Source organism: Chelonoidis abingdonii, chromosome 2 (assembly GCF_003597395.2).
Source record: "Chelonoidis abingdonii isolate Lonesome George chromosome 2, CheloAbing_2.0, whole genome shotgun sequence".
NCBI lineage: Eukaryota > Metazoa > Chordata > Testudines > Testudinidae > Chelonoidis > Chelonoidis abingdonii.
Window position 1 is genome coordinate 72003467 of NC_133770.1, and position 21184 is coordinate 72024650.

At 42.3% G+C, this 21184-nt stretch overlaps 1 protein-coding gene across 1 annotated transcript in view; it reads left to right on the forward strand.

The window, feature by feature from the left end:
- The window catches only part of KCNH8 (potassium voltage-gated channel subfamily H member 8), a 375624-nt gene that overhangs the window by 342062 nt on the left and 12378 nt on the right, over positions 1–21184 (forward strand). The window contains exons 12-15 of the mRNA XM_075062450.1: positions 6060–6098; positions 7995–8353; positions 16266–16372; positions 17447–17523. Of these exons, the coding sequence (XP_074918551.1) occupies positions 6060–6098; positions 7995–8353; positions 16266–16372; positions 17447–17523 (582 nt within the window). The remainder of the gene's footprint in view (positions 1–6059; positions 6099–7994; positions 8354–16265; positions 16373–17446; positions 17524–21184) is intronic.

Genomic DNA, 21184 nt, shown 5'->3' on the forward strand with positions numbered 1-21184 from the left:
TCTGTCTGAACTATGGCAGCCTAATGGGGTGCCCTATGGGCTGCACCACTTCCTGGAGTCACTGCAGCCCTGTGTATAGCAGCCCTGCCCCTGACACCCACACGCACACACACACAGAGTCCTATCCTTTACCTGCCCCCTACAGCAGGGCTTGTGATGGGGTCCTCGAACAACCATATTGCAGCTGACTTCCATAGTTCCTACTCCAGAGGAATCCTGCCTCAGGTAGACATGAGGCTTTTAGAGCCGCTTTCCCATGGCATAAAGAAGCTGGAGCAGGGCTGGTGATCTCTCCCCTCTTTCCCAAGGTTGCTCATATAGGCACTGAACATTTCTAATCAGATTTCCTCCTATCCAGGGCCCCAGTCTGGCAAATACTTATGAACATCCTTAATTTTCCTGTGGTGAGTACAGTGAGGTAAGTGCATAAGTGTTTGCAGGACCAGGGCTTTGGAGTGTTATTGTTCTTAAGGCTTTCAGTGTTAGCTGTAATGTTTACAAACATACAGTAAATCCTCATCAAAATGTCCCCTCCACAATTACTGTAACCAAATAGGAAATATATCTAAAGTGTTCTTTATGATATATCTTTTGTCTGTAATAATCTGGAAGCTGCCTCAAAAATATTATCTGCTAGAACAGCATGCTGTAAGTGGAAAGGTCTTTTGCCATCTCCTTTAACAATTGCTTCTCCTATCTCATTTTGGCCTCATTGACTACCTCCTTTCTTTTGATGTTGTTCTTTTCACTGGTGTAGGATTTACTACATAAATAAAAGGTGTCTTTCTTAACTCATGATTTCAAAGTTGCACAAAATCCTCAGGACTAGTGGGGTTTCTTTGTTTTGTTTTTAATGAAAAAGAAGAGTGCACGCAGAAACAGAATAAAAAAAATTATACTAGCCCTTTTTTTTTTTTTGCCATTATTATGGTTCCTTTATTTCTACCTTTTAAGCAGAAGTACAATAAGTTCTGCATTAAGGAGTACAACCATCACAGTCTCGATGGAAGGTGAGTGAATACTTCACTACTACTAATTTATTTATTGAGTTTAGCCTCTCTTTTCTGAGTGTCCACTTTATAGAATATTCATGGAAAGTGAATTTCAAACTTGTAAACGTGAGTGTTGGCACCAGAAATCTAAATCTAAACATTATATGCATCCAGTTGGAGAAAAGAAACTCTGTGACCTACATGGCCAATAAAAACTAACCAACGTAACTCACATTTTAAATACTCACACAAAATCAATAGAATCATGATTATTTGAATGAATGAATTAATGGGAAAAAGTTATATGTTGCTTGTGGACAATTCACAATCAGAAGCTAAACTCCAGAATAAGGTACTCAATGCAGATCATTCACTCAGCGCTTGCTGCTTACACAGCATCCTGTACAAACCCAGAGTGCTGAAGACATTGGTTTCTAGGGAATTTATTTATTCTCCATTCAGCCAGAAGCAGTGTAAAAAGGTAAGAGGGAGGAGGCTGCAGGAGTGAGAGAGAGAGAGAGCTGATCAACCAAAAAACTAAAATGCAGAAGATATTGGGACAGGAGACATTTCCAAATGCCCAGGAAAATATGCTTTTAAATTATGGAGTGTAATTACAGTAACAATGATAGCTATCCTAAGACCTCCTGTAGCATGTATTTCTGTCAATGGGCTGTGATTTAAGGGATTTATTATGTTTCATTGAGGAACTTCCTGATTAAGGTAAATTGAGGGGATGAACATGTGTGAGGCATTAAGCTTTTCAGTGATATGGTAATCCGTTGTTATGTGCTCATATATTTTCCATTACCAGTCAGTAAAATCCCTATGAACTGAGCATATGGCATTTGATCTATATTTTTACATATTGCCAACATCCTTAAACAGTTTTGTGTACTTCTTAATACTAACTAAGCATATTAATATTCCAGTTTGTTCTTCCAAATCCTTTTCTGACACAGTGTTTTAGCCTTTTGTTCCCTAAAATGCAAAATATTATTAACATATTCTAGGAACCCAGACTTAACAAAGAACTCAGTAAATCTATACCCATGCTTTGTTCCTAAAGCTCAGAGTCAAGCCCTGCTATGAAGAGTATTGAACCTTCTAAGCCAGAACAAGACAACATGATCCATCAAACCCTACCCTTTCAAGCCCAGCAAATGCAAATCTACATACTCTACTGTTAATCTCATTATCCCTAAAATTTGCATACTGGCTGTAGTTCTAAATTCATTTTTTCCAAAATATGATTTACTAACCCTCTTGAACAGATTGTATATATATTATTTACATTTTCACTGGCTCACCCAGAAAATCCCCATAGATCATCTACCAGATATCTGTACCACTGGGGGTTACCATTTTATAACGTCCGTCCAGAAAAAAATCACCTCCAGATGAATAAAAGATCTGGATTGACTTCCTGCATTGAATAACCAGCTTTTTCTGATGTGGAAGTACCATTCTTGGCCTTATAATTAAGGATAGGAGTTCATCATGGAGGTCACAGATTCTGTGATTTTTGGTGACTTCAGTCTCAGCGGTGGGGGTGAGGAGTGGCTTGAGCTGTCAGCCCTGGGTGGTGGGGTAAGCACTGGGTTGTGGGGTTTGGGGTCCCAGCCCCGGACAGCGAGTCAGTCACCCCGTCCCCCTGGGCAGCGAGGCTTGGGCTGTCAATCCTCCCCCCCACCCCCACCCCCCAGGCAGCAGGACTTGGGCTTCTGTGAATTATTGCTTATTGACCATGACCAGTCTGTGACTTTTACTAAAAATAACTGTGACAAAATCTTAATCTTAATTACAGTGATAGAAGAGAGTACAACTGTTGCACCGTCTGTACCAAATTCCAAAATGTATTCATTAAGATTTTAAACAATCCTAGGGAAACATCAAATTGAGACTATGGGCTTGATTCTGATCTTAGTATTAGTCTATTACCGCTGTATCTTGTGAAATCAGTTACTGTGTTGTGTATAAAGTTTTACAAGATACAAAAGAATACATGTGCTGTATTTTAAATCTGAATCAGATCCTCTGAGCATCTTTAGCATGACTCACATTAACATTAGTGACATTTTCCTAATATGTCTATTTGGGAAATACCTCTCCAACTTTGTTTTCAAAATGTGTTTATAACCTTAACCTTACTTCTCTTTTAAACACAACATACAGTATGTACAATTGTGTGTCCTTTTTCTTTTCATGGAAGTCACACAACACTTTAAGGAAATTTGTGTATTGTCCTAAAGCAAAAAAATGCTTTAGTAGATTGGAAATTAGGACAGTTCCTCAGGTCCTGTGATAATTCCACTGATACTAAATGTATGCAGTCAGATGCAGGAGGGTGAAAACCTGGTTATGTGGATACTGCAGTTTTTAAATTTCCTGCTCTTAGTTCATGCTCTTGTACATTTGTATTCTTTTTCTCTCTGAGAATTCTATTTTTGGAGAGAAGAGTCTTAGAATGCCTCTTTTCAGAGAACTCTGCCCACTTTCAGGTCAATCTATTAAGTGGGTCTCAAAAATGTTTACTGTTGAGCATCCTTTCTCTCAAAGCAAATGAGCTCAGGCCCCACCTTTATGTGAAATGGACACAATATTTATCTTTGTCAGCTATTAATGAAGTATTAGAATGCCAGAGATATGCAGTTATAATGTTCTTTACTTTGGCATGCTTCAATGAAATGGATTAGTTTGTTCCTGGGCACATAACTTATCCAAGTGTGTTGATTCAAACTGAAACTGCCCAACTATAGGGCCAGGGACAAAAGAGAGAACAGGCTGTATGGACAGAATAAGGGGAACCAATGGGAGGAGAGGATGGGGGATATTCTCAAGAGGGAACCTGTCACCACCAATCTGCTCCCTCTTGAACCTCTGTCTCTCCCTTGAGCTATCTTTCACCAGCCTGTACCTCCATACATTTTCTGACCCCCCCCCCCATTATTTCCCTTTCCCTACTAGCAATGCTCTGAGACAGCTGGTTGCTCTCTCCTCCTCCTCCCTCAGGCAAATCCACAGTAGCTGGGTTGCCAGCAGGATACAGTGAGAGTGGTGAAGAAAGGTTCAGTGCACTCATTGCTGGCACAGCATTAATCCCTGGCAGTCAGGTGGAGTCCCTGCAGGGGAAATGCTGTTCAGACCCTGCAGCCCAGCTGAATGCATGCAATCCCAGCAGGGCTATGGGAAAGCATACAAAAAATCTAAGCTATTCCATGCAGTAGTGTGTATTTCCTTATTTTCAAGGCTGCATATATAACTCTCCTTTATACTCGGGGAAGAAAGTTCAAAAGAGGAGAAGATCTTTGCCCACATTTAACAAAGTGCACCCACACACAAGTCCTTTCTTGGTAAAACCCAAGCAAGATTCTGGCAGGCAAATTAATATTTTCATATTTCTGTTTGTTAAACTGCTAATTTATGGGACTGGTTTTGTAGATATCAATTAATATTATATCAACATATATTTAACAATTATACTGCAGTAGTGTCTAGAGACCTCAAAGTGCTAGACACTATATACCCCTACATTAATCTAATTAATACCAGGTGTGTCTGGGTGCAGGTGTATATGCAAGTCAGGCCTTTAGTATTACATTCAACTGATCTTTTTTTAAACTGTAGCATTTAGCACACTGAATGCTTCTATTGCTCCAAGTGATCTAGGGCCCAGGTGCTGAGTTCCTTCTGCTGACACTGATTACAATCAGAGCTGAAAGGGCTCGACATCTGACCATATCAGGGCTCCAATTAGGGCTACCCGACATTTTCTTTCACTGACACAGGAGGAGCAGGGCCATATTTTTGCTTTATTTACGCAATGTAATGATTCTGGTTATTCTACTTGCCAGTGTATTGAGAATTATTGCTAAGTTTATTTAAGCAACGTATCTGATAAATCCACATGCTGATGGCTAGGCAGATGTGGAATAGGTTTACTGCTTAGACAAAATTAAACATGGGGAAGCACACATTTGTGTGGCAATAATGATGACTTTATTTTTACGAGTAATTACAGAACTATTTGCCTAATAGCCTTATAAACTGCAAGGGCTCTGATCTTATGACAAAACAACCAAGATTTTCAAAAATGGGTTACTAAAATTCATCTGCTGAAGTAAAATATTCAAAAGTTATTTATGCTCTGAATATCCCTTGACTTTCAATGTGACTTAGGGTCTTAAGTGCCTAAATTACTTTTGAATTGGCCCAAATCCTCTGTTATTCAGGTGCTTAAATCCCATTGAAGTTAAATAATGTTGAGGATCTGGGTTTGAGGGCTAGATTTACAAAGATTAAAAGTAAATGGGACTTAGGTGCCTACCTCGCTTAGGCACTTCTGTAAATCCTACTAGCCTCCTATTTGCATTTTTAGACCCATAAATACCTTTGTAAATCTGGCCCTTAAGCTTTGCAAATGTTACCTAGAGTTTGCTTGTAGACAACTACATAAATAGTATAATTTTCAGAAGTGCTGAGCATCCCTCTGATTTTAAAGGAAGATGCTGGGTAGTCAGCACTTTTGAAAATCAGGACACTTATTTTGGAGCCTAAAGAGGAGATTTTCAAAGGCACAGATGGTAGTTTGACTTTCTGTGGGTGTTTGGAGCCTAACTTTAGGGATCTATTTTTGAAAGTTGTTGGCATACCTGTCACTGTTCTAGATTCCTACATTATTTAAGGACCAGTCCTACAACGAACTCTGTGCCTACATGGAACCCTATCAAAATTGTTGGGCCTTCCTGTGCAGAGATCCCTCCATGTATGTCCAGTGCAGGTCATGTCCCTAGTCTTGTTTTACTCTGGAGGAAAATGTTAATTTTATAAGAACTCCCTATTTCTTTAAAATGAAAGGTACGTTTTCTGGTCAACAACTTGGTCCTGACAGAGTCTGTTCAAAGATGTTTCATTGTCATCAGTGGCATTTTGAATTTAATTTGTGGAATATGCATTTGTTTTATTATGAGATTTCCTTGCTGTTCCATCATATGAAATTGCCTTTGGAAGCGAAAACTGTGCAAATTCACTTATTTTCTGCTACTACTACATTTTTTCCCTCCTCAGGTAATATCAAGATTATCAAACAAGTCTACACTATCTCAGGTATGATTGTCTGATTTTAAATATAATGAGCTTAACTTTGAAACATAAGTACCTAGGACCTGATCCAAAGCCTTTTTAAGTCAATGGAAACACTCCCACTGAAGTCAGAGGGTTTTGAATCAGGCCCTTAAATAGGATTCTGCATTTGAATGCTAAAACTGCTGTTAGGTGTACCTCATAAATGCCCATTTTCTATGCGTAAATGCTTAGGCATCTTAGCATCTAGATGCTGGATTTGGATATTCCACTAATGCATATTTGAAAGGTGAGCCTGGAATGTTTACTCAAACCAAATGATAGACATGTAAAGTTCAATTTACATAACGTTCTTTCTCATATAAGAGTTCTGTACAGTGTGCTCATCAGACTTCTATCTAGCAGAATAGTTCTCAGAGAGGCCATTATTATCTTCTTGACAGACAGGCCTTTGGTATTATATTTTATATTCTTGACTTTTTGGACATAGATTGAAAAAGTCTGGCTCATTGTATCTGCATTAACAATAATAATTGTATAATATTTACTTAGTAAACTGATAGTGCAAACAGAATAGCAAAAATTAAACTCATGCTGCAAAATATGAGGACAAGGAGTGATGGGCAAATCTCAAAAGATTGTTCACCCAAAATTTGTATCTTTACCCAAACTATCCAAACTGATATGATTGTGGACAATTGGGCTGGAAATCAATTCAGAACAGACTCCTATGTGAGATTTTTGCTACTTCCTGTTCTCAATCACGCTGAAAATGCTCCAGTACTATTTTCAGAAAAGATTTCTTTTGGGCTCAATTGAATTTGGCTGTCCCATTTATCTGAGATTTGTGGAGTTTGTAAGAATGATGTAGAACCTGATTCTGCTACTCATAGTGATAATACCTTGCCCCACAAGTTGTAGCATGGGAATAAATGGGGCTACTTGCGAAGCAAGGCCCTGACCCGGAAATCAGCTCCATGTGGGCAGACCTCTGCAACTCACTGCACATGTATTTTATTTCCAAGAAGAAATAATAATAATAATAATTAATAATAAACTTAATTAATAATGCATAACTTTTATATAGTTACATTTTCATTAGTAGATATCAAAGTGATTTACAAAGGCATACATTATTCCTATTTAACAATTGGGGAACTGAGGCACAGAGACATGATTTGCCCAAGGTCACCCAGCAGTAGAGTGGCAGGTCTTTGGAGTCCATTAGACCCTTCTGCCTCCTATAACTAACTCCTACAGTCCATCCTACAGTCTGTATTCTTTAATAAATTCATCTCTATCTTTGGATGAGTTAGCTCTTCAGAAGGTAATCCTGTTACACTATTGTGCATTAATAGGGCTCTGCGGGAGCTCAGAGGTCTGGCTGTAAGGTAGTATGATCAGAGTGTAAGGTCTCACTCAGTGTGACTAAGAGGAGGAACCAGGATGCATTCAGGTCCTAAGTGAACTGTATCAATCCTTATAACTGACTGTACTGGCTATATACTGGACTGTGGGTATATACGTATCTTACCTAAAACCTATTCTTTATGCATCAACAGTCTGACAGCATTAACTTCGGAAGAACTAACTCCTCAAAAGACAGAGAGAAATCTACTGAAGTATATGTACTCTGGGTGGCTTGTAAGAACTAAAGTCAGGCAACATTTCTCAGTAACAAAATACATTTGCAGTGAGTTCACTGGCTATGTTACTAGAGGGCTTTTGTATATATACGTGAGGGACTGAAGAGAGAGAGAAATAAATAACAGGTGGGTCCCAAAATAACATTTGTTCTAATGGAAAAATAAAAGCTCTGATGGATTTGGTTTTATTCAAGTATGAACATCAGAGCAAATCAGCTGTGCTGCAGTGCTGGGCTTTGAAGTTTATAATAATATGAATTATCCACTATTTTAGACAGAGCCCAAGGGAAATGGCAGCATAAACAAGAGACTCCCATCAATTGTGGAAGACGAGGAAGATGAGGACGAAGGAGAAGAAGAGGAGAATGCCATTCTTTCTCCAATCCACACAAGGAGCACAACCTCATCCCAAGAGAAGAAGGCTGGAAGCAATAAAAGCTATCTAGGGATAAACTTGAAACAGTTGGCCTCAGGAACGGTGCCCTTTCACTCCCCCATCCGAGTTTGCAGTTCAAACCCTGCAAGAATCAAACATGAAACTGAACTCCACTACTACTCCAGAAAGAGAGAGAAAAACCTAAAACTGCACCTTTCGACACTGAACACCATTGGTCCCCCTAATCTCAGTCCAAGGTAATAGCTATAAAGATTTATCTTCTTCCCCAGCACATAAGTCTGCTTCAAGTATCAGGTCATGATTTTTTTTCTTAATGCTGCAAAATTCTTGTTTTTCTTTAATGTTAGCATCTAACCTTCCTGGAATCTTCTTATCCCAGCCATCCTGCAGGGACAGCAAGAGTCCTTTATTAACAAGAACTCAATGTTATTTAGCCCCCAGCACGGGGAATTTTAGGACTTCAGGGCCGTATTACAAGATAAAGATAATGTTACAACAGTGAAAGTTACAGTGCTCAGCATATATAAAAATCAAATGAAATATTTAGATGATGAGCTACTGATTTCAGGGCCTGATTTGAGGCACCCAGATTTTAAATTTGGCCTTAACCTCTCTATGCATCAATATACCCTCTGTGGAACAAGTATGAAAATACATATCTTGCAGGGGCATTATGGGGCTTAATTTTCTAAAGCATTTTGAGTCCCTCAGAGGAAAGGCTATATTCAGAGTGATCAATGTCAGCACATAGCCACGTGTACACAAAGTGACTGGAGTAGGTTATAGTTTACAGATTTTAAAAAGTGACAGATTGTATAATAGCAACCTGGCTTTACAGGTTGGATGGGAAGTAACTATGAAGTTTTTAAAATCAGTTTTTCTCTAAAATGTGTGGTGTAAACAAAATACATGATGGTGTGTGGTGGTATGAAAATATGATTAGTACAAGTGTGAAATGACTTCATTAATGACAATGCTGCTCATGTAGGTTATTCCAAAATCATAAGCTGCTATTAGCAAAAATGATAGTCTTGGGGACAGATCCATGGCTGATGTAAGTCACCATAGGGAGCTGTACCAGTTGAGGATTTAGCCCTTCGGATGGTTTGGTTTAGGGTTTTTAATTCACATCCTCCAACAATTTTGAAGTATTGTATATTTTTAAGTGTTCTCTGTTCACTAGTGATAGACAAGCTAACATAATAATCTCTTTCTCCTCTCAGGGTTATGGTAGTGGTAAAGTAAACATGAAAACCACTGATTCGGCATCACAAATATACAATAGGTCTAGCTGGCTCAAAATGTATTTAGGAAATCATGCAATAAAGTCACTATAGCCAAAATTAACATGTTTGATTTGGCTCAAGTCAGTTATGACTGAAAGTCATTACCATTTGATGGCTTGTGGAAAATGAGTAGTAGCTCAGTAAATCCTTGGTTCATGGTGCCTACTAAAAATTGTCCATTACAGTCATACACATGCACATGGCTAGACACTGACCACCAATTTTGTGGGCGCAAACTGCAGGTGCATTGTTACACACACTATTATTGCCATACATACTTTTGCATATGCAAAATTAGAGTCCTGTTTATAGTTAGGCTGGAAATGTGGCCCATAACATACATGATTTAAGACGTACTATCCTGCCAGCCAAAATCCCTTTCTCTGTAATTTCCCAACCCAAATTACATTTGCAATATCAGAACATGAATAAGTACATCCTTATTTCATGTAAACTGTAGTTCCCATTGTACAAGTGTCCCCTTATCACAAAAACCACCCTCCCAAATAGCAGTATAAGAAGAGAGGCCAAGAATTGGCTGAGCATAAAACTGAACTATCTTCTAGAAGTCACTCCTCTGTGTCAGTGTTGAGGCAGTGTTAGGGAAGACTGTACCATTTCCCATGCTGTGCCTGTTCTGTGGACAGTTAGGATTTCCTTGTCCACTGTAGTCAGTTGAGCACCTTTTACAAGCACTTGGTTTGCTTTAAAACATTAGGGGGTAAAGGTTTATATTCATATTACAAAACATCAGTACATCAAAATAAGAAATATTCAAACTTGTATCTTAATGGCCTATGCTTCTAATTATTCCATTCTTCATCTTCATGGGCCTGATTCAGATATCACTGTGAATCAGAGGAGTAGCTTCATGGGACTCAAATGGTGCAAAACTGGTGCAAGTGAAAGAAAAATCTACCCTTTTGTCTCCAATACTTTTCTACAAAGTGAGTGTTTACATGTTAATGTGTGTTTCTGTATGCACAAATGAGTGCTTCTGTACACAGTGTCTGGAGGCCCGGTTGAAAAGGTCTGTTTCATAAATCAATCTTTTATTTGTTGGTTTGGTTGGTTGGTTGAAGGTTTTTGATATGATGCACACTCTCCCCTTTCTCTCTGTTTGACAAACACAGAAGTACAGCCTTGAGCTATGCTTGCATATGGCAATAAAAACCCATCTAATTCAAAATAAGATCCTCATACAGTGATCTCATTGTCAATAGTATTTTTCATCTCAAGAGCTCCATTGACTGTGATTCTTAGAATAGCTTACGTTTCACCTTAGCTTAGTGAAGCAATCTTAACCCTGTGTTTAGCCACATGTATGCAAACTCAAAAGAAAGAACAATCCCACAGGAGGACTAAATATCTGAAGAGCTTGAGAAAGTTTTACTGAATTCAATATGGCATTTGTTACTCTGATTAGATGTTTGCCCATGTGTTGGGACGATCTAAGGAACCATAACTGGAATTGCAGCCTGACCATTGCAATGCATTGAACCAATCTGGATTTCCATTCCACTTCCTCATAAATAGAGTTTCACTAGAGCCAAGTTTGTCATGGGTCAAATTACTGTTTCTACTTTCATGGTTGCAAAAGATGGGCTGGAACATGGCTGGAGTTGGGGTGAGTCAGGGCAGGATCTATACTGATCTTTTAATCAGTCCGTCTTCTACACCTCCATGGAGGGGGGCATGCTGGGGCTACTATCAACCATGCCTGAGTAAGAATTAAGTACAGACTTCAGGATTTGGCTCTTAATACAGCTTATATAGGTACACCTATATAGACCATGCAATGTAATTCATAATGTCACCAATAAAAAGCACCTTGAAGTCACTGGGACTTCAGTGGGCATTGATTTAGACCTAATATCAGTACTGTCTTGCAAATGGGGTTTGCTGCTTGCAACGATAGACTGATATTGGCAGGGCTGGATAAATAGCACAATGGAACTGTCAAAGCTAGCTGTTTCTACTGTGTTTGTCTGCACAGAGCTTTTGACTTGGCACTGCTAACTCGATAACAGGCACCATGGTGCCCATGAAACCCCAGGGGCTTCACCAATCTTCCCAGGCTGCCCAATCAGTGCCAGGAGCCTCACAGAGGCCAGTGGCCTCAGTATCCCGTTCTCCTCCAGTGCTCGAAGCTTCAGGGGATAAGACCTCACAGATCCAGGAGGACCCAGGGGAGCTAGCTAGCTGCTGGATCACCAATGTACTTGGAGGTTCCCATGGCACCGGCATTGTCCTCGTCATCACCAGACAATGCTATCATGGGGCCCCCTCACCCAGTTCCTCAGGATGATGCCAAGATACACCAGGAACTTTTGCAGAGGGTTACTTCTAACCTGGTGCTTCAGGCAGAGGCACTGGAAGAGCCCTCGGACTCTGTTTGATGTCATCGTCTCCTTCCAAGGAGGATCTATCCCTTCATGAAGGGGTCTCTAAAATCACTAATGCCCTGTGTCAGACCCCCTCTTCTCTGGCCCTATCTCTGAAAGGGCTGAACTTAAGTACTTTGTGCCAACAAAAGGGCATGCATACCTATACTCCCACCAGCCCCCAATTCCCTTGTGGTCGAGGCAGTTAACCACAAGGAGAGGCAGTAACAACCCGAGGCCACCCCCAAAAAATAAAGACTCAAGGAGGTGGGATCTTTTCAGATGTAAAGTTTATTTGTCTTCCAGCCTTCAGCTGAGAGTAGCCAACCACCAAGACGTCCTTGGCCAATATCACTTCAATATGTGGCAAGCCATGGCCAAGTTCGAAGGCTCACTCCCCAGTGCTTCCAAGAAGGAGTTCTGAGTGATCCTCGATGAATGCACAGCTGCATCCAGGGTGGCCCTCCAAGCGGCGTCAGACACTGCTGATGCTGCTGCCCGCACCATGGCTTCTGCTATCTCCATGCAGCAAATCTCTTGACTGCTCCTCTCTGGGTTGTCCACCGAGGCCCAGCAGTCATTGCAGGCCCAGCCCTTTGAGAGCGGGGCCCTAGGCCAACAGCCTCAAGGACTCCTGCACCACCCTGAAAACCCTGAATCCTTACAATCCCAGCCCTGGCACGTAAGTAGTTTAAACCACAACAGCCTCAGGGCCAGGGGAGCCATCCTCAGGAGGACCAGCCCCATAAATGAGTCAAGGATTACAAGCACCACCAAAGCCACCCCTCTCCACCCTCTGCCCCATCGGGCTCAACTCATAATAAGCAGGGGGCCAAACGGTCATTTTGAGGGTGTGCCCGTGGACAATCTACCAGACTATTCCCCGGATTCATCTTTCCCCATGTTCTCTGACCACCTTTTCCCTTTCCTCCTGACTTGGAACACTGAAACTTCGGACCACTGGGTCCTCAGCACAGTGGAATGGGGTTATACCTTCCAGTTCCTTTCTACCCCCTCTTCCCACCCACCTTCCGGACCCCTCTTATGAGAGTCTCCTCGTGCAGGAGGTAAAGGGGTTACTACAGCTGGGTGCAGTGGAAGAAGTTCCTATCAAGTACAGGAACAAGAGGTTTTATTTCCAGTACTTTTTAATCCCAAAGGCCAAAGGTGGTCTATGGCCCATCCTAGACCTGTGAGACCTCAACAAGTACCTACAGAAGCTAAAATTCTGCATGGTCTCTCTGGATTCTATTATCCCCTCCTTGGATCCAGGAGACTGGTATGCTGCCCTTGACTTGAAGGACGCATACTTCCACATAGCTATCTTTCAAGGACACAAATGCTTCCTCCAGTTTACGGTCCTCTCGTTCAGCCTGGTGACAGCACCCAGGGCGTTTACCAAATGCATGTCAGTGGTAGCAGCTTACCTCAGGTACCAGGTATCTAGATCTACCCATACCTCGATGACAGGCTCATCAAGGGCGGTTCCAGGTCTCAAGTGTGAAGGAGTGTCATGGTGCTTCAAGCCACATGCTGCTCTCAGGGCCTACTGGTAAATGACAAAAAGTTGATGTTAATGCCAGTGAAAAGGACAAAGTTTATTGGAGCAGTCCTCAACTCTGTCTGCGCCAGGGCATTCCTGCTGCTAGAAAAGTTCCACACATTGGCAAACCTCATTGCAAAAGTCTCCGCATTCCCTCTGACTACAGCCAGGGATTGTCTGCGCCTGCTTGGCCACAGGGCAGCGTGCATTTATGTGGTCCACCATGCCAGGCTCCAAGTGCAGCCCCTGCAACAATGGCTGGCGATGGTCTATTCCCAGTCCCGAGACCCCTTTGAGAAGATTGTTACCATTCCCCAGGTGATACTTATCTTGATGAGATGGTGGACTGTGACCGCAGGACAGTCCTGGAAGGGGTTATGTTCAACAACTCTCATCACTCCATCTAGTTGGTATCGAATGCCTTGGACCTCAGCTGGGGGGCACATCTCAGCAACCTCCAAACACAGGGGATGTGGTCCCTGGAAGAGGCGTGGTTACACATAAACGTCAAAGAGCTCTGAGCAGTCCAGCTGGCATGTGGAGTCTTCTTGTCCCACCTGTCAGGTAAGGTGGTATGAATCCTGACAGACATCACAGCCTCAGTGTTCTACATTAACTGGCAAGGGGGAGTGCGCTCATCGGCACTCTGTCAGGAGGTGCTACATCGGTAGGATTTCTTCATTAGCCACAAAATCCACCTGGAAGCTTGTCACCTTCCTGACATCAGGAATATGCAGGCAGACCAGCTCAGGAGGGACTTTTCCTCTCACCTCAAGTGGTTGCTCCATACAGAGGTAGCCTGCATGACCTTCGAAAGATGTGGAACTCTCCAAGTGGACCCGTTCACTACCAGACAGTATAGGAAATGCCACTGGTTTTGTTTTCAACAGGGTCTGAGCAAGGACTCCCTCTCTGATGCCCTCTCTCCTGTTGTGATCAGGAAGCCTGATTTACACCTTCCCTTTGATTCCACATCAGCAGGGCCCTGGCAAAGATCAAGGGAGACAAGGCACAGGTTATCATGATCGCCCCAGCGTGGCCTTGCCAGCATTGGTTCGGCATGCTCATGAGCCTGTCAGTGGCCCATCCCCGGCCCCTGCCCAACCGACTGGACCTGCTGTTGCAAGACCATGGTCAGCTCTTACACCCCAACCTCGGGACCCTCCATCTCTCAGCATGGATGCTGCATGGCTGAACCCGGAGGAGCAGACCTGTTTGGAAGGAGTCCAACAAGTCCTCCTGGAAAATAGGAAGCCCTCAACTAAACTGACTTACGTGGCCAAGTGGACGAGGTTTTCCCACTGGGCGACAGAGCGGGGCATCTCTCTCTTGCGTTCCTCCATACAGACTGTCCTGGACTACCTGTTCTCTTTGAGGAACCAGGGACTGGCACACTCTTCCATTGAGTGCATCTTGCAGCCATCTCCGCTTTTGACCTGCTGAACCAAGGACAAATCATGTTCTCCCATGATGTGACAGTCAGATTCTTGAGAGAGCTGGAAAGACCCTTCCTGCAGGTGCGAGCTGCTGTCCCACAGTGGGATATTAACTTGGTCCTCTCTAGGCTCACTGGCCCACCCTCTGAACCTCTGGGTTCTTGCTCCCTTTCTCATCTGTCATGGAAGGTTGTGTTCCTGGTGGTGGAGACGTTGGCAAGATGGGTCTTGGAAATTAAAGCTTCACATCAGAATCGCCGTACACAGTCTTCTACAAAGATAAGATTCAGTTGCAGCCTCACCCAGCCTTCCTGCCAAACTTGGTCTCCATCTTCCATATGAACAAGGAGATCTTCCTCCCAGTGTTCTGTCTCAAACCACAGGAGACCAGTGAAGAGAGGTGTCTTTATGCCCTGGACAGCCAGAGGGCCTTGGCTTTTTACTTAGAACTTACCAAGCATTTTAATAAATTGCCTCAACTCTTCATCACTACAGCGGATAGGATGAAGGGTCATCCAGTGTACTCACAGAGGATTTCCAATTGGATTACCTGATGCATAAGGACCTGGCAGGGGTTCCGCCACTGCCGATCGTCAGAGCCCACTTGACGAGAGCACAGACATCTTTGTCGGCCTTCCTGGCGCATATCCCTATCCATGACATCTGTAGAGCCACAAAGTGGTCCTCTGTCCACACATTTACCGCTAATACCATCACTTAGCAGGCCAGAGATGACACTAGGTTCAGCAGAGACGTGTTGCAATCTACACATCTGTGAAGTCCTACCCACCTCCAGAGCTACTGCTTTGGAGTCACCTAATATGGAATGGACATGAGCAAGCACTTGAAGAAGAAAAGAGAGTTACTATTTCCATAACTGGTGTTCTTCGAGATGTGTTGCTCATGTCCATTCCATGACCCATCCTCCTTCTCAACTGTCAGAGTTTCCAGCAAGAAGGAACTGAGGGTGGGGGAGCCAGTGGCACTCTTTATACCATGCAATGCAGGTGCCACTCCACGGGGTGCCAGAGCCGGTCCCCTATGGATACTGCTGAGGGAAAAACTTCCAGCACCACTGCATGTGGCGAGCACACACACCTAATATGGAATGGACATGAGCAACACATCTCAAAGAACACGAGTTACGGAAAAGGTAACTGTCTTTTTCACTGATGGTCCTAACCGTTTATAATTATTACAAATGGCATAGGGAATGCAAGTAGGCTAGACTAAAGGTCCTATCACAACCTGTAAAAGTAACGATAGTTTCAAAATGATCAGTTAAGATGAAGGGCCTTATTCTGCTCTCTTTACTCAAGTTTTAAACAAGTGGTAACTCAGTTGGTCACACCTATGTAATGGCCTTTATATTTCTCTAAGATTAGTGTCATACAGAATTCACCATTGCTTAAGACTGTGCCTTTCGAAGTAATATTGATAATTACATTATGAAGTGTGAGGTCTATAAACTCTATAGTCAAAGACAATGTTTTTAACAGGATTGTTGATGGGATTGAAGATGGAAACCATAACGACGGAAGCCAGACTTTTGACTTCGGCTCTGATCAACTCAGGCCGGAATCCCGGGTATCTCCTACAATTGTGGGTAAGTGCCATATCTAGCCACTCACTGTAATAGACACTTTTTTGATGACTTGCCTTTTGTGCATCTATATTTGCATGATTCTTAATAAAATAAACCTTTATGAGTTATGTGAATGGGTTTAACATGCAGCTAAACTTATTGTCATTTGCATTGACTGCAAATCATGACAGAAAGGTACATCTGGATATCATCAGTGTGTCCAGGCCAGTTGTCCTGTTCCTCCCTGTTACAAGGCAAGATAAATGGCTTGTCAGGAGTTTGGTTTCCGCTACATCTTTACTAATATAAGGGGCTGATTCTATGAGGTGCTGAGTGCCATCAACTCCATTAAACCGGCTGAACACGACACATTTCAAGATTGGGTCCCATAGTGACATACCTGGAAAAATAATTTAAGAAGAACTATATTGGAACTTTGCCGCTATTTTACTATTAACTCTTGGCTTTTCACGGAGTTAACAATGTGTCAGAACTGAACAGAGTGAAAGCTATGAGTAGCATGAAATGCTGGGCAGTCTTCCGAAAGGACTGATGAAACAAAGCAGCAGGCAGGAACACAAATAGAAGAGCCCAGCCATTACTGGTGATGCAGAAGCAATGGGCTAGTGTTGAAATGGCATGACCAGTTGAACTCAGATTGTTTTCCATTTTCCCCTCCTAGATGAGGAAACTGTTCTCACATAATTATGTATCTCTTGCTTAAATGCCACTGTGAAACTAATTCTTTTTGAAGGCAAAAGCAGCTGCATAATAGGGGTGTGGCAATTATATATGTGATGGTTTTAATTGCTGTATTATCAGACTTAATGCCTTGACAGAAGTTCTATGTCTTCTCACAGAGTTGGTCCCACACAGGAAGAGGCAGTGCAAACTTCCCATAATATCTCATTTACATCCTTCCTATGCATTTTACACTGACCATAGAAAGCCATTAAATGCTAATTTCATTTGCTCCCAACCAAACATGGGATCAGATTTAAAGTAGAGATCAAGTGAAAGAGTCACCTTACTAACTCCCTAAACCACCTGATAATCTAGTTCTATAATTTACATATATGCATGGATTATTTACAGACTCTGAAGTTGGTCCTGCGGTGCTAGTTATCAAAGCAGAAGAAACCAAACAGCAGATCAGCAGGCTTAACCATGAGGTACGGAGATTTGTTTTATTCTGATTAACACCATTTTGATTAAGAATAATATAAGAAGAGATCAGGGCCGGCTCTAACTTTTTTGCCACCCCAAGCAAAAAAGAAGAGCACCGCCCCGCCGTACCGCCCCCCCCGCAAGCATGTGCGCCACGCGGAAAAACCCAATCCGTGCCGTGTCCCCTCCCTCCCTCTGGCTTCACACTCTTCCCAAGCCCCCCCCCCTGGAGCCACCACGCCTGCCCAAACCCGGCCCCCCCTCCACGCCCAACAAGTGCCATGCTGCCCTAAGCCCCGCCCCCTCAGAGCACTGTGCTGCACCAAGCCCCTGCCCCCCTCTGAGCACCACACTGCCCCAAGCCTCTGCCCCCTCTGAGCACCACACCAGCCCCCGCCCTCCCAGCACTGCCCCGATGAACCAAAAAAAAATGCCCCTCTGAGCATCGCCCTGCCCCAAGGTGCCGCCCTAGGCACGTGCTTGGTCAGCTGATGCCTGGAGCCAGCCCTGGAAGAGATGGGGAAAACCCCATGATGTTTGAGAATTTCACAAAATTTTGAATGTGCAAAATTAGGAAGAGGTTCCCAAATCACCTTACCTGCAATTTACATACATTGTTTCTAATACCTTCCAGAGTAATTCGAATAAACAAAGAAACATATTTTATCTAGTCTGTGCCATGTATTAGAGTTAACCTAATCTTGATGGTTCTTCTATCACAAGTAAGCAGCCTCTGTATGGTGTGTATGTGTGTATGTATATGTGTGTGTATATATATATATATGCATACACACACACACACACACACGTTTTTTCTTTTCAAAGAGAAGCTCTTTCTCCCTTCCTCCCTTCCCATGCTCCTTTTGTTTGTCTCTTTGTTTCACTCTGCCTACTCTTATCACACACCCCTCTGTGCTTTTTTTAAAATCTCCTTTGAGCAAAATGCAAACCTAGTGATGTTTAAATTCATATAAAAAATTAACCCGTATTATCTGAGTAGATTCAAAATTAGGTAGGAAGCGTTTGCCCATCCCTGCTCAAGCCATTATTTCTGTGGAATGCAGGAATTATATAACATTTTGCTTTTTCAGATTATAACTTCATTTTAAAGAAAGTAGTTCCTTATATCTGCCTGACTTCCACCTATTCTGAATGTTCCACTAATACTGATATAAGTTATCCCTTGGTTACAGGGCAAAATGAAAAGCATTAGAGAAATTATTCCCAGCAGGTATATGATACTGTGTCTTCACAATGGTCTTTTTAAAAAATCATGCCCATTATGTTTTCAGTAAATAAAGTACTTCCGGTCATATGATGGAGGCATCAGTAGCAACTCCATGGTTAAAGTTGTGCTGAGATTTTCACTTAAAGCAAGACTCTTTTACAATGAAATGGCTGATTTTAGTTTCCCATTTACAGCTGAATTTTCTGTAATATTTTTTTTCTGAAAAATGTTATAAATTTGGTACAGGAAACATATAAGAATGAGCCCTTTTTTGAAATTTGGCCATAAGCCTTGCCTTTTTCTCTTCTCCTCTCTCTCTCTCTCACTCTGACTAACCAACCACTGTCACCACACACAGTACATTTCTCTCTCACCCCACCCCTCCAATCTCACTGATTGGCCACTTCTCAAATTTTCAGGCTTAAACTTCATATCCAGCTCAGCTGAAATCAGTTTAGGACCAGCAAAAGGGGCTTTATACACCTTTATCTCCACCCCTAAGCCCTGTTTTGGGACTGATTGGATGCAATTATGATGGAGATCTACATTAAAGCAGCTTCAGGAAAATGACTAGATATACCACAGCTGGGACTGTGAAGAGGGGCCTAGAAGCAGTTGAGCTCCAAATCTGCCATAGAAGTCCTTAGAGCCTCCTCAATAAACAGACTGGAGAATCTCATGGCTTGAGACAAGGCTGGCGTGACCATCACTGTTCAGAGCTTTCTAGAAAGCTTGATGCAGAGAGCTCATACATATCCCAGAGTGAGCATATGTACTGACAATACTGGAAGGAGAAATATCACTTACTAGCATATTTGTGATGCTTTTGAAACTTTCCCATGGCAGAAGTTAGGAAAGTAGTCTTGACTCATTCCTTAACATTGAGGAGCACAGATATTTTTCATATCTGAGGCTATAAATAAGTATTGTATGATTATCATCAAGCAGCGATTGAAAATATAGTACTATGTCAAAAACCTTTCAAGCAGAAACCTAGTGGAATAAACAAACATTTTTTCTGCAGTGGCTTTGTGCCTGTCGTTGCTTTTCCAGTATAGTTCTATAAATCTTTTATCATTGTAATACATTTAAACAATAGTAGAAAAGATGATATTTTTTCTAACATAAAATTAGTTTTCCCTGTTAACAGTGTGCAAAACAAACAAAAAAACTCAGTGTTTTTTGGTGCTGATCCTCTTCTCACGCTGCTGTGAAAAGGGAGTGAGTCCCTTAAAGTCAATGGGGTTACAGAGTGGGGAGAGAATTGTATTTAAACAAGGAATCCTTTATGCCTAATCTAGTTTCTAATTCTATATTAATTATGAAAATACAGATTAAATAAGTCTCCCAAATGGTCTGAAGTAACTAGGGTGAAATTCAATAAGGACAAATGCAAAGTCCTTCATTTAGGAAGGGACACATACAATCAGTTGCACACATACAAAATGGGAAATGACTGCCTAGGAAGGAGTACTACAGAAAGGGATCTGGGTGTTATAGTGGACCATAAACTAAATAAGAGTCAACAGTGTAACACTGTTGCAAAAAAAAGCGAACCTCATTTTGGGATGTATTAGCAGGAGTGTTGTAAGTAAGACATGAGAAGTAATTCTTCTGCTCTACTTTGCACTGATTAGGCCTCAATTGGAGTGTTGTGTCCAGTTCTGGAAGCCACATTTCAGGACAGATGTAGACAAAAGTCCAGAGAAGAGCAACAAAAATGATTAAAGGTCTAGAAAACATAACCTATGAGGGAAGATTGAAAAAAAAAACGGGTTTGTTTAGTCTGGAAAAGAGAAGACTGAGAGGGAACATAACAGTTTTCAAGTGTGTAAAAAGGTTGTTACAAGGAAGAGAGAAGAAAAATTGTTCTCCTTAACCTCTGAGGATAGGACAAGAAGCAATGGGCTTAAATTGCAGCAAGTGAGGTTTAGGTTGGATATTAGGAAAAATTTCCTAACTGTCAGGGTGGTTAAACACTGGAACAAATTGTGTGGGGAGGTTGTGGAATCTCCATCATTGGAGATTTTTAAGAGCAGCTTAGACAAACACCTGTCAGGGATGGTCTAGATAGTACTTAGTCCTGTCATGTGTGCAGGGAACTGGACTTGATGACCTCTTGCGGTTCCTTCCAGTCCTATGATTCTAAGATGTTATTGCTCATAGCAATACCCTGTGCCACGATCCTGTCAGAATTCACCATTTCAGCACATCAGTAGGAGACCTTTTAAGGCAGTGTTTCTCAAACTGGGGTCGCTGCTTGTGTGGGGAAAGCCCTTGGCACGCTGGGTCGGTGTGTGTGCCTGCCATGTCCACAGGTCCAGCCGATCGCGGCTCCCACTGGCTGCGGATGCTGCTCCAGGCCAATGGGGGCTGCTGGAAGCGGCAGCCAGTAAGTCCCTCGGCCCACGCCGCTTCTAGCAGCTCCCATTGGCCTG